General features: G+C 41.2%; 1 protein-coding gene across 1 annotated transcript in view; it reads left to right on the top strand.

Moving 5' to 3' along the window:
• LOC131685102 (eukaryotic peptide chain release factor GTP-binding subunit ERF3A) overlaps window positions 1-11,159 on the top strand; it is a 31,678-nt gene extending 20,519 nt beyond the window's left edge. Inside the window, exons 2-9 of the mRNA XM_058968551.1 lie at window positions 2,437-2,628; window positions 2,703-2,849; window positions 2,915-3,263; window positions 3,330-3,603; window positions 3,668-3,754; window positions 3,817-3,993; window positions 9,388-9,556; window positions 9,619-11,159. Coding sequence (XP_058824534.1) covers window positions 2,437-2,628; window positions 2,703-2,849; window positions 2,915-3,263; window positions 3,330-3,603; window positions 3,668-3,754; window positions 3,817-3,993; window positions 9,388-9,556; window positions 9,619-9,662 — 1,439 coding nt within the window. The 3' untranslated portion in view covers window positions 9,663-11,159. The remainder of the gene's footprint in view (window positions 1-2,436; window positions 2,629-2,702; window positions 2,850-2,914; window positions 3,264-3,329; window positions 3,604-3,667; window positions 3,755-3,816; window positions 3,994-9,387; window positions 9,557-9,618) is intronic.
• The last annotated feature ends 943 nt before the right edge of the window (window positions 11,160-12,102 follow it).

Genomic DNA, 12,102 nt, shown 5'->3' with positions numbered 1-12,102 from the left:
GTGGCCGTAGTGTTATAATTGTTCAAACGACAAAACAAATAGTTTAAACTTGTTCTCTATGACTTAGTTGTAATATTTTAAAATTTTAAATTATCTCTGATCATCAAACAAAGCAATCATTTATACACACTAGTACAGAAATAATAAATGGTAGAATAGTTGCAGGGAAATGAGTCTTCGTTGACATTACGATTACCAGAACTCTCTGATATACTTAATAGGCGATTGATCCGCTTCAGACCTAGGGGATCCAAGAGAAGATCAGGAAGAAAACAGAAGCGGAATCAATGCGAAATTTCAACTGCATCACTGACGACTTAGCACGCGTTGTTAGGAGCAGCATAGGGGAATTGTGGGAAAAACCGACACTGTGGGTAAAACCGACACCCCACAACTTTCCCTAGAAATCAAATTTTTATTCATTTCATAATAACACATTATTATTGGTACGGTTATGTACAGCATTTGAAGGAAAATTGGATTTACGTTAGTACGCCGAATGTCGTAAAATAAACAAGAAATACGACAGCAGCGTTCATACTCGTCTGGATGTTAAATTTTTTTGGTACATTTTAAGGTTTTAACCGAATAAAAGCTTTTCAAATAACCACATTTTTCAGTACCTATTATTATCGGCCTTTCCTATGATCAAATGGGTGCATTGAAGACGAGTTTGAGAAATTCAATATTTTTAATTGCTTTTTAAAAAAATGTGGCCTATTGGGGTAAAACCGTCACGCTATTAAGACGGTTGTGTTTACTTGCGATTCATTACAAAATGCTGGGGTTCTTTGTGACACTTAAATTACACTATTAGCACACTATCTATAGAAATAGCAGAATTACACAGAAATACTTTTATTGTGTTTATTCCTTGTAAGTCTCTTTAAAAATCAATAATTGGGATTTTTGCTTATTTGATTCTATCGAAGCTTTTGCTATTTCTGTAAAAAGCTCATCAAACCGAATTTCTAGTGTTCTCTTGGTTTGTCATGGACGAACTTTATCACAATTAGACAATGATCTTTTGTATACCCCGGTAGATTGTTGATGATCTGAGTCCGAAAAATGAAGTCTGAAAAAGGTAGTTTTTCTCAGAAGTGTGTGTCACTTATAAGTGAATGAATTCGATTAGCAGAACGTAGAACGCTTGCAAACCTTCTCTCATGAAATAAAATGACACTGAAGGTTGCAATGATGTGCGTAAGCATTATTTGGAAATACCCATTTCAAGAAATAATATTATAGCATAAAATACTCTTATTTATAGCACTACGCTTTCGAACTCTCTTTCCCTCACTTCATGATGAAGCTATAAAAAGCACATATTTGCATCACACATACTCATACTTTATTAATCATGCATATATCTCATTTTTAATAAAGAAAAAGATTTTAATAAAGTGGAGATAAAAAAATTAAAGGGGGTGTCGATCTTACTCCTATGGGGTGTCGGTTTTACCCACAGTGCCTAAAAAAAGTCATTTTGTATTCCAAGTTTAACAACCAATAATTTTTAATGAAATAAATTTTTTGAAGCGCTGAAAAAATTAAGCCTTGTTAAGAATATTCTGTAGCAGAATACTGCATAGAAATTATAATTTTATTGGTTTTGTGGTAACCCCGAAAAAGCGTTAAACTTGAGGTGTCGGTTTTAACCATAATTCCCCTACATATATTGGACTAGGCAAAAGAGAAGATTTGACGTTGTACACTTCGACACATACAGGCGCAAAATTTAGTCCTCCTCCCGAGGACCGGTGTCTACTTGGCAGACAGTTGCTAATTCATCCGATTTTGCAAATTTTGTCTCACGGGACGGACCAAGATATCCTAAGCTCTAAGTCCCATCAGTCCTCTAAAAAAAGTTATTTGAATTGAGTTAGCTAGCTACGAAGGTGAATCATTGGAATTGGAACACATTAAATTGTTTTCATGAATCAAGAAATTGCATTGCCCGTCTATATTTTATGCCCAAAAACAGCGTGTTCACTACTATTCTAATCCTTCCTTCCTTTCATCAAACTATATCACAAAAACGGTATACCCCCTAAATAATACGTCGTTTATACCCACTAAGCAGATTGATATACTGATACTACAATGGTAATAGATTGCTCAGCTTTTACATTTCTTGTTGGTTCTTCTTATACGACAAAAATACTTTTGGACAGCCCATTTCAAATGGATCTTTTCTATCTCCAAAAGTAGGTTGAAGTTTTGGCAATGCTTCCCTACGATTGTTTATGGGCTTGTTTTGAGAAGCAAACTGGGAAATATTCATGCGGCACGATGACCTATTTTCGGTTCAACAAAATCATGGTTGATGGAGGTGGGATCGTTTTGATATTTGATACGTGTTTTGACTGTCCTACATAATGAAAATGTTTGTGATTCTCCTTTTAAAGTGTTTTTTTTCTTTCTTATCATTTGCAGAAAGTGAACCCCTGGACAGCTGGGACGCCGAAGACGACTCGATTCTGACACCCGAGGATGAGGAGATGGAATTGGACGATGGTGAGGTGGACGGCGAAAATGTGGTCAAAGTTTCCAAAAAGAAAATCCCAAAGGTGGAAGAAAGCAAGAGCAAGAAAGAGCATGTAAATGTAGTTTTCATCGGACACGTTGGTGAGCTTTTATTATTAATTGCTATCAGGAAACAGAGTGTCAATTAAAGCAAACTACATTTGTACCGTTTTCAGATGCCGGCAAATCAACCATTGGTGGCCAGATTATGTCCCTCACAGGAATGGTAGATAAACGAACATTGGAAAAGTACGAACGGGAAGCACGTGAAAAGTCCCGAGAAAGCTGGTACTTATCGTGGGCACTCGACACAAATCAAGAAGGTTGCTCGACCGTTTTTTGAAACGTAAGTGCTTAACCAATCTAAGAACGTTTTTAATTTTCGCAGAACGCGACAAAGGCAAAACGGTGGAGGTAGGTCGAGCCTATTTTGAGACTGAGAAGAAACATTTCACCATCCTAGATGCACCAGGGCACAAGAGTTTTGTACCGAACATGATCGGTGGGGCGGCTCAGGCTGATCTGGCAGTGCTGGTCATTTCGGCTCGAAAAGGCGAATTCGAAACGGGTTTCGACAGGGGAGGGCAGACGCGAGAACATGCAATGTTAGCGAAGACTGCGGGCGTTAAGCATTTGGTGGTATTGGTAAACAAAATGGACGACCCAACGGTGAACTGGGACGTGGAGCGGTACAACGAATGTAGAGACAAAATTCTACCATACCTCAAAAAGTTGGGGTAAAAACAACATATTTTCATTTAGCTCCGACTTTTTTAAATAAAAATCTGCTTTATTATACTCAGCTTCAATCCTGCCAAGGATCTGACATTTATGCCCGTGTCTGGGTTTACCGGCCAAGGTCTTAAGGAACAGATTGACGAATCCATTTGCACGTGGTACCGAGGGCCAGCCTTTATTCCTTTCATTGACGAGCTGCCTTCACTGAATAGGAAGACCGACGGTCCTTTTATTATGCCGATTGTAGACAAGTATAAGGACATGGGAACGGTACTGATGGGCAAGGTTGAATCGGGAATTGTCAAGAAAGGTACCAATTTGCTCGTGATGCCTAATAGGGTAAGTGTGCCTTATAGTAACTAATAGAAATGCTATGCAAACATTTGTAACGTTTCATTTTTAGACACAAGTGTCTGTCGATCAGCTGTGGTCTGATGACGAAGAAGTGACAGCCGTGGGGCCTGGCGAAAATGTCAAAATCAAAGTGAAAGTAAGAAACCTTGGCCGGGAGAAGATTGTTCCGTTTGTTCACCGCGGCTTTTATCATTTTAGGGCATAGAAGAGGAGGACGTCTCACCTGGTTTCGTGCTGTGCGACGCTTCCAATCCAATCAAAACCGGTAAAATTTTCGACGCGCAAGTAGTTATCCTAGAACATAAATCAATTATCTGTGCGGGCTATTCGGCGGTGATGCACATACACTGTGCGGCAGAGGAAATTACGGTTAAGGTGAGTTGCTACCATTGTCGAGAATAATATAAAATTAAGCATTATGCGTGATTCATAGTTGAAAGGAAGCAATGCTTGGCCTAAATTTGCCCCAATATTAGTGTTTGGACATAATCTCTGTTTTTTATCGTTTATATCTCGATGCCAAATAGCACGGTATACAGTATACGCTATACGGTATATACCCGAGCGTTTGGGGGCAGTTTGAAAGGAGAGAGCAACGTTGGCCCTCAAACTCACAATTATGCAGTCTACACATGGGCGGCGTGAAGCATCGAATACAGTAAGCGGTATAGCTCAACAGCTGCCGCAGCATCAACTGCAGTCGCAGCAGCAGACTCATATTCACATTCCAGAACCACACAGTGAATAAAGCGTTCAACGCTAGCATGCTGGAACTGTGATGAGAACGGACATCGGTTCGTGAACTGCCCGAAATCCCTAGCAGCGTTGTTTTGCTACCGTTGTGGCCGGAAAGGTTTTTCGCTTCGCAATTGTCCCATTTACTCAACTGGTCCGGGAAACGTACAGCCAAGGAGCAAGTAACTGAGGGACAAAACTTTTACAACCCTTCATCATTTCCTGAGCTACGGCACATTAGTTCGATAATAATAAACACGGATGGAGACAATAGACCACACGAAAACGTATCGGTACGCGGAAGGCAGCTGGCGGGTTTTGCTAGACAGCGGCGCAAACTGTTCGTTGATAGGAGAAAATATAATAAGGATCGTCGAAGAGCTGAAGATGAAGAGGGGTATCCTGCGGGGTGGGATTCAAATAGCCGACGGCACCAAGTACAAAATAGCCGAGTTCTTCAAGCTTTCTGTGGTCTACAATGGTCGGAACGAAACAATACCGATGTTACTTGTTCCTTCGCTATGGGATTGTCTGTTTCTTGGCATGAACTTCTACGAGAAGTTTGGAGTGAGAGCCGTATTCAACAAGGTGGATTTAACGCTGGATAAGGAGATAAGCTGCTCAGAACCGCAGAGGGAGTTGAACGTGGTGGTGGTCACATTTTCAGTAAGCAAACACGAAGCGTTCGGACGCACTGACAAATTCATCAGACCGACAGCGAAGATACCAAACAAATGAAGCAACCATCCTACCACATGTCCAAATATGTTCTAGACGAAGTGAACAAGGAGATAGGATGTTAGGCCTTATGTCATCGGAAAAGCGCTGTTTTCCCCTTAGAATAACCCATTAATAGCCGTGAAAAAAAATTACAGGCCAGTACAGAGTATGGAACTCGATAATGGTGAACGAAGGACACTCGATTCCGCAAATCGCTGCGTCCATCAGCAACCTCAGCGGGTGTTACTACATATCTTCGATCGATTTGAAAGACGCTTTTTGGCTGATGCCACTCGGGAAAGCCTTTTGCCCGATCACGCATTCACGGTCCCTGATCGTGGCCGCTTCCAGCTTAAGGTCGTGTCGTTCGGTTGTGTACCGCAAGCCCAGCGCTGGTCCGTTTGACGTAAACCGGTGTTTGGGAGGTAAACCTGACAGCCACTCATTCCAGTTGGCCTGGGTTCAATTCCAGCCGAGGTTAAGATTTTCCTGAGGTGAAAAAATCTGTGGTCACGTCTTCCTTCGGAAGAGAAGTAAGGCCGTTGGTCCCCGCTCCATGAGTTGATGGACCGATATCTAGTCCAGATAGTAGAGTCACCTCTTTGGCGTCGGTAAAGAAGAAGTAGAATCCCACTTCTATACTTATTAACAACTATCCTCCTCCCGTGATACTTGTGGAGTGCGCAGTAGTAGTATATACGGCCTCTAGCAAAAGCCAGTTTCGGACTAACCATTGCTTCTCTTTCCTTCCACGATCTACGTACGGGCCTGGCCGGCGCCGGTATTGATCAATAAAAACTTTAGGATTACCAGGAGTTGCACATTGAAAGATGTTTCGCTACTCCCAAGCATGATTATCTGCTTATTCCCTATGCAACTTTAGCTAGTCCAGATCGATAACGGAGTAGCAGCCAGGGGTGGTCACACAAGCTCAAGCAAGCCAATCGCTGGCCCGTTTCATGACGCATCCCTTCGCGGATCTGGAACTTCACTACCTCGATGACATCATCATTTGCTCGCAGAGCTACGAAGAGTATATGGCAATGCGCTGCGAACAAGCGAAGCTGACAATTTTCCCGGACAAGTCAAAGTTCTGCCGACCGGAGCTGAAATACTTGGCGTACGTGATGAACGAAGACCGATGGAAATTGGACAACGAGAAGATCAATTGCTTCGTGAGTTTTCCATCGCAACGCTTCCTGGGATTGTGTAATTGGTACAGGAGATTCATCGAAGATTTCGCCAAATTCGTCGTACCGCTGACCGGGTTAACGAAAACAAAGAACAAGTTTTGATGGACGCCAGGTGCGGAGGATATATTCGTTAAGCTGAAGTCAATGCTGGTATCTGCACCAGTTCTTGCAATGTCTGAAAACGTCAAACCGTTTCACATAGTTTGTGATGCCAGCAACGTTGCAGTCGGTGCTGTCTTAACCCAAGAAGCAGATGGAGTGGAACATACGAGAGCTTTCTTTTCTCAAAAGCTGTCGACGACCGAGCGAAACTATTTCGTCACGGGACGGGAATGTTTAGCGGTGATGCGAACGATTGATAAGTTCCTCGGATATATGGAGGGCGTCCCTGAATCTGTGACCATGCGGCCTTGTATCTTCGATCGATCATGAACCCGACGGCACTAATGAACGCCTTCGACTTTGAAATTAAATACCGCAAGGGATCGTGCAACGTGGGTAGTACCAGGTGCTCTGTTGAGAATTGTGGTGTCGATAACTTTTGCCACCAGCTCAAGCAACGTCAATTGGTACAACCGACTAGCAGCAAGCGTAGATAAGCAACTAAACAAGTTCAAGACTCAACAACAGGAGAGCATCTTGGATTCCAGAAAACGCTGCAGAATATTCTAACAGACTTTTATTGACTAAAGATGCATGAGGACATAGGCCGCGTCATGCGCATTTGCAAGGTATGCAAATCCAGTAAGGCTCCAATTCAGCGAAATATGCCGGACAAGTGGAAAAACTGAACCGCTTTAGCAATCTTCCATGGAGAGCTTTGGCCATGCTGATGTACTCTCGCGGCTTATGAATCGTCACGTGCGGTCAGACGAGAAGTACGCTCCTCGAACTGTAACAAAGTATTCGGATCATTATTAATGAGTCACCACAGGCATTTCTGCTTTTGTTTAAGAAGATTAAGAGCAGAACGCAATCAATTCTATTTGCGACGTGATGGATTTTCCGTCGTGGCTGAATGTCTCATGTATGGTGTTCCAGGACATGCGCACTCCAGCAATTACATACGGGTCACCCAGGAGTTGAACGGACCGGTTGCACGGTAGTACGTGTGTTGGCCAAACATAAACGAAACTCATCCGATCCTGTAATGTGCCAGCGTAGCCAGGTCCGATCGGAACCCTGGCCAGCTCCACAAAAGCCATAGCAGCAGCTGCATCCGGACTATACAGGGCCAATTGATGTGTTGTATTGTCTCATTCTGGTAGATTCGACATCGAAATTGCCAGAAGGCCTACGCACCAAGGATATTACCACAGCAGCAGTCTCAGTTAACTAGTTTGACTAGTTCGAAACTTTCTGCTATACCAACGGTCTCACGGACACGGCGGAGACACCTTTCTTCTCTACTATCGTTCAACGCCGGTGGGATACCAAGGAACGGAGCTATAACTTCCAAGATCTCATCTGGGCCAAGGTTTACCGAAACCACAAGTTCGGAACAGTGTCCGAGCGATAAGGTAATGTTATGTATAACATCTGGCTGCCGTCGAAACAAAACCTGATCAGATCACACTGCAATCAAATGAGGACTCGGTACGAAGCTGAGCATCAGGAACAAACAGCAGGAGCAGTGAAAACTGCACAAGTATCACGGGCTATCCTCTTGTCTTAATAGCATAACACCGAGTCGGACGCCAAAACACCTTTCGTATTGCCGACCGAAATTAAGGCAGACCTACAACATCAGAGTTAACTTCGACGTACACGCACACCTCGTAACAACCCACAGCATGAATCGATCCATACTCGCCAGTCTTCCTGACTTCGAAGATCGTTCATGAGGTATGAACCGTACTACCTGTCTTTTACTAAAGGGGCGAAGGGAGGGTTCGCAAGACCTCTCGTTACAACTTAACAGCATAGACTTTACAACTGACAGTTGTCAGTGTGAGAGATACCTTTGTAGATGACTTCGAAGCTGTCAATCAATAACGAGCGCAAGCATGCAACGAAAGCTGCTTAAAGCATTTTTATATTTGTACATGTAATAAAGTGTTTTATATTTTCAGCATCATTTGCGTCTCGTCCTAAATACACCTTTTCGATATCACAACAAATACCAAATTTTTTGGACAGTTTTATACATGCCTTCATAGTTTTTATACATTTGATTAATTATTGAATGTTGTTTGCTACAATTCCGAACACTTTCGGTTCACGCCATCCTCAAGAACATGTATAGTTACAGCCGGATCTTATCCACTTGCAAAGCATGTCATTTGGAAAGCATGTCAGTTCCGTGGAATTATGCCTGTGGGAAAACTAACTCTGGACAAAATTCTGTTTTTTTCCATTGTGTTACCTCAAAAATGGTAAAAGATATTTTTGGAGGCATTCAGTTTTGTAAATTTCACCGTCTATGCTAACTATTGGGAAGAAACTTTTATTATGCCAAGGGACCATTCATAAATTACGTAACGCAAAAATTGCCCAAAATTGACCCCCCCTCCCCCTATGTAACAAAGTGTCACAAATTTTTCCATCCCCCCCTCCCCTGTTACGTAACAAATTCCAAGAAAAAATTTTTTTTCTTCGATGAAAACATGTTACGTAACGATCTAGTTAACACCCCCTCCCCCCTATGTCACAACTTGTCACAACTTGTCGTACCCCCTCCCCCCCCCCTGAAAGCGTTACGTAATTTATGAATGGTCCCCAACCACGGTATTTCGACACAATGTACAATGTTTAACGATCATTGAACTTTTTAAGTACTTTTCCATAGGAATGCACATTATTTTTTACGCGGCATAAATTGGTTGCATCCATTTTCCCCGTAAGAATACACACACTTTCGCCATTTACAGCATATAAGCAATAGACTTCAGAATGAGAAACTGTGTAAAATTTGATTAATTTCTGTCCAGTGAGAAAAAGTTATAGCCAGTTGTAGCAATAATTTCGTGTTGAAACTTTCACAAAAATTGGTTTGAGATCTTGTCATTTAACGATTGGGTTAAGCTAGCAACCAACAACTATTTAGCAATACTTAAGAGGATTCCTAAAATTGATCATCTTTCACAAACATTTACCGATGCTCATCTTCTCGTTCCTGCAGGCTCTCATTTGTTTAGTGGATAAGAAGACCGGCGAAAAATCAAAGACGCGGCCGCGCTTCGTCAAGCAGGATCAGGTCGCCATCATGAGAATTGAGTGCTCCGGGCTGATTTGTCTCGAGCAGTTCAAACTCTTCCCGCAGATGGGTCGCTTTACGTTGCGAGATGAAAGTAAGTTTTCCTTAGTAACTAGTCTAAGTGAGATTAAACTAACCGGGTTCATTTGCTTTCAGATAAAACTATCGCCATTGGTAAAGTGCTGAAGGTAATTGAGTAAATGGGTTTCTGTTAAGGTCGCAACAGAAGACGTGCAACTGAACATGAACCAACCAACCAACCAACCAGCAACAACAATATCAACAACGCTATCTCGTCCTCTGCCGTTGAAAATTTGTCTGACGAAAAACAAAAGAGATCATCCACACATTCAGCCTGTACTAACATTTCTCGCTAAACAACTTGGTGTGGTTTACAACGTGCAACGCGATGTTCTTGTTATGATTACTTTTTATTCATTCGGATTGCTTTCAAAGCAAGCAAAAATACCTTTTCGGCGATATCTAACCACTATCTCTCCGAGATTCGTTCACTGTTCTATTTCGCATTTCGCTTGAAGTGATTGGAAAAAACACTCCCGACACAAATTTATTGGACTTATGAATACAATCACCCGTATAAGTGAAACTACTTGAAAATATTCAAATCGCGGAAGCGGAGGACTGAAATTATATACAATAAGGATAAAAAAACTACACAGTAAATACTAACAAAAATGATGATATAAATTGGAACATCATTCGCATCAGGAACAATAATCTTAATGATAACACGATATTGTAACGAAAAAGTCCAAGACACAGGCAACCGAGCGAGCGAACTTGGAACTGTACGATAGAGCAGCTTGATAGTGTGTGCACGTTTTAGGCAGAAACGGCAATCGTTTGTAATCGAAATCCTAAGCCACGAGCGAAGTACACGGAGACACAATGGATGGATAAGTGCTATATGATGAGTAAACAAAGTCTACTGAGCAAAACTGATTGTTACTTTCGATTCGTTTCTCGATAAAAAAAATTGCTTATTATTGTAAGGTTTTTAGCTTTTTGTATTGGCAGTAGTAAGAGGAAAAACTATTTGAAAAATTATGCTTTGCAAACAAACACACACCAGCGAAAAGCATCAATAAAGGACACAGAATGATTTTTTTTACACAGGTCGCTTCTGAAGCCAGATCCAAAAAACCAAGTGCTTCTCAACTTTTCGATACTTCATGTGAATGTTTGATGGTGGTTGAAGTGCAACGACGAATGAATGAGTGATTGCTATGTGTTGAAGAGTTTAGGTAGCTGGCGCATCGTTCTGTACCAGAGTCATTCAAATGTAGCGACGTTCAATAAAAGAAATGAAACGAATGCTTGTGACTGATAACCGAAATGAGAGTTAGTTTAACTAGTGCTATTACGTTATGAAGTAAAATTTAAAATACACACCACGCAGAGGAAGAAAAGGTAAAACACACCCATGCCCAGCAAACGTTCCTTCGGTTCGTTTGAAGTAATGCTACAACACAACCACAATAAAATTGTATTGCAAGCAAACAAATAGGTCGTGTTGAAACGAATGCCGCAAGCAAAAAACAGAGAGTGGAAACTATTCTACATTTAATCAAAACAGCAATGGGAACTCCTTTATCTAATTATTATTGCAATTTTTCCGTTTTTTATTTGTTTATCTTTTAAAGAAAAGAAGTAAAAATAAAACATCCCCAAAACAACTTATAGTTCGTGTGAGCTGTCTTTCAGAGATGCATCCGAACGTTCTGATCTATGTTTAGTCAGCGTAACAGAGCATAGAGGTAAGTTATTGTTACGTGTATAATCAATGGACGCGAACCCCAAGGCTTTGATCAAAACGCGTGTCGCAAAGCATCGAATATTTCTCGACAAACATATGATTACGGTTTAAAAGCTAACTGTCAAAATTCTCTTTGAAAGGAAATTTCGGACAAACCGTTACTCATCAATCACAGATGTTTGTAGTAAACAAAAGAGAAAAGTTTTCTCTTTCATTAACTGCTGTATACTGTGTTTAGCCATTAACAGTTTGTCCGGAATTTCCTTTCAAAGAGAATTTTGACAGTTGGCTTTTAAGCCGTAATCATATGTTTGTCGAGATTTCGACATCTCTCCTCTCTTAATAAAAGACTATCCAATCCTCACAAGTAATATCTTCGAAAGTAATTATTGGAAGTACAATAGCAATTTAAGCACTCCTGGTGGGCAAAATGATCTCAAAATTTTTTGAATCGATTTGTTTTGTACTAGAAATTTTAACATATATTTAGCAACATGCGATGCATAAGTAGATGATCCTATACTATAATTGAACCTTATTCTGCATAACAATAGATTAGTTTTTTAAACGGACTTGGTTCAATTGAGTCCGACTTCCGTTTGTTTTTGTTGTCGTTATTGAGAATGCAAATTAAATTCATTCGAAAAGGGTAATAGTTCATTAACTTTGATGCATATTACACAAACTAAATTTAGCGTTACACGGCCAGCCTGCCGTTGTCTGTCGTGTTTTAACAGCCTTGCAATGTCAGTATGTATGAACAGCTCGTGGCACTGCGTCTGGGCCGCTCTCCTTTTTCTGCTGTACCTGGTAATGCCACAGAATTCTCTCAAAAATACCGAGCACTCGAGCTGCACAGAACA

Source organism: Topomyia yanbarensis, chromosome 2 (genome assembly GCF_030247195.1).
Source record: "Topomyia yanbarensis strain Yona2022 chromosome 2, ASM3024719v1, whole genome shotgun sequence".
Classification (NCBI taxonomy): domain Eukaryota; kingdom Metazoa; phylum Arthropoda; class Insecta; order Diptera; family Culicidae; genus Topomyia; species Topomyia yanbarensis.
Note: the sequence above shows the minus strand (reverse complement) of the source record. Positions and strands in the feature narration are given on the sequence as shown.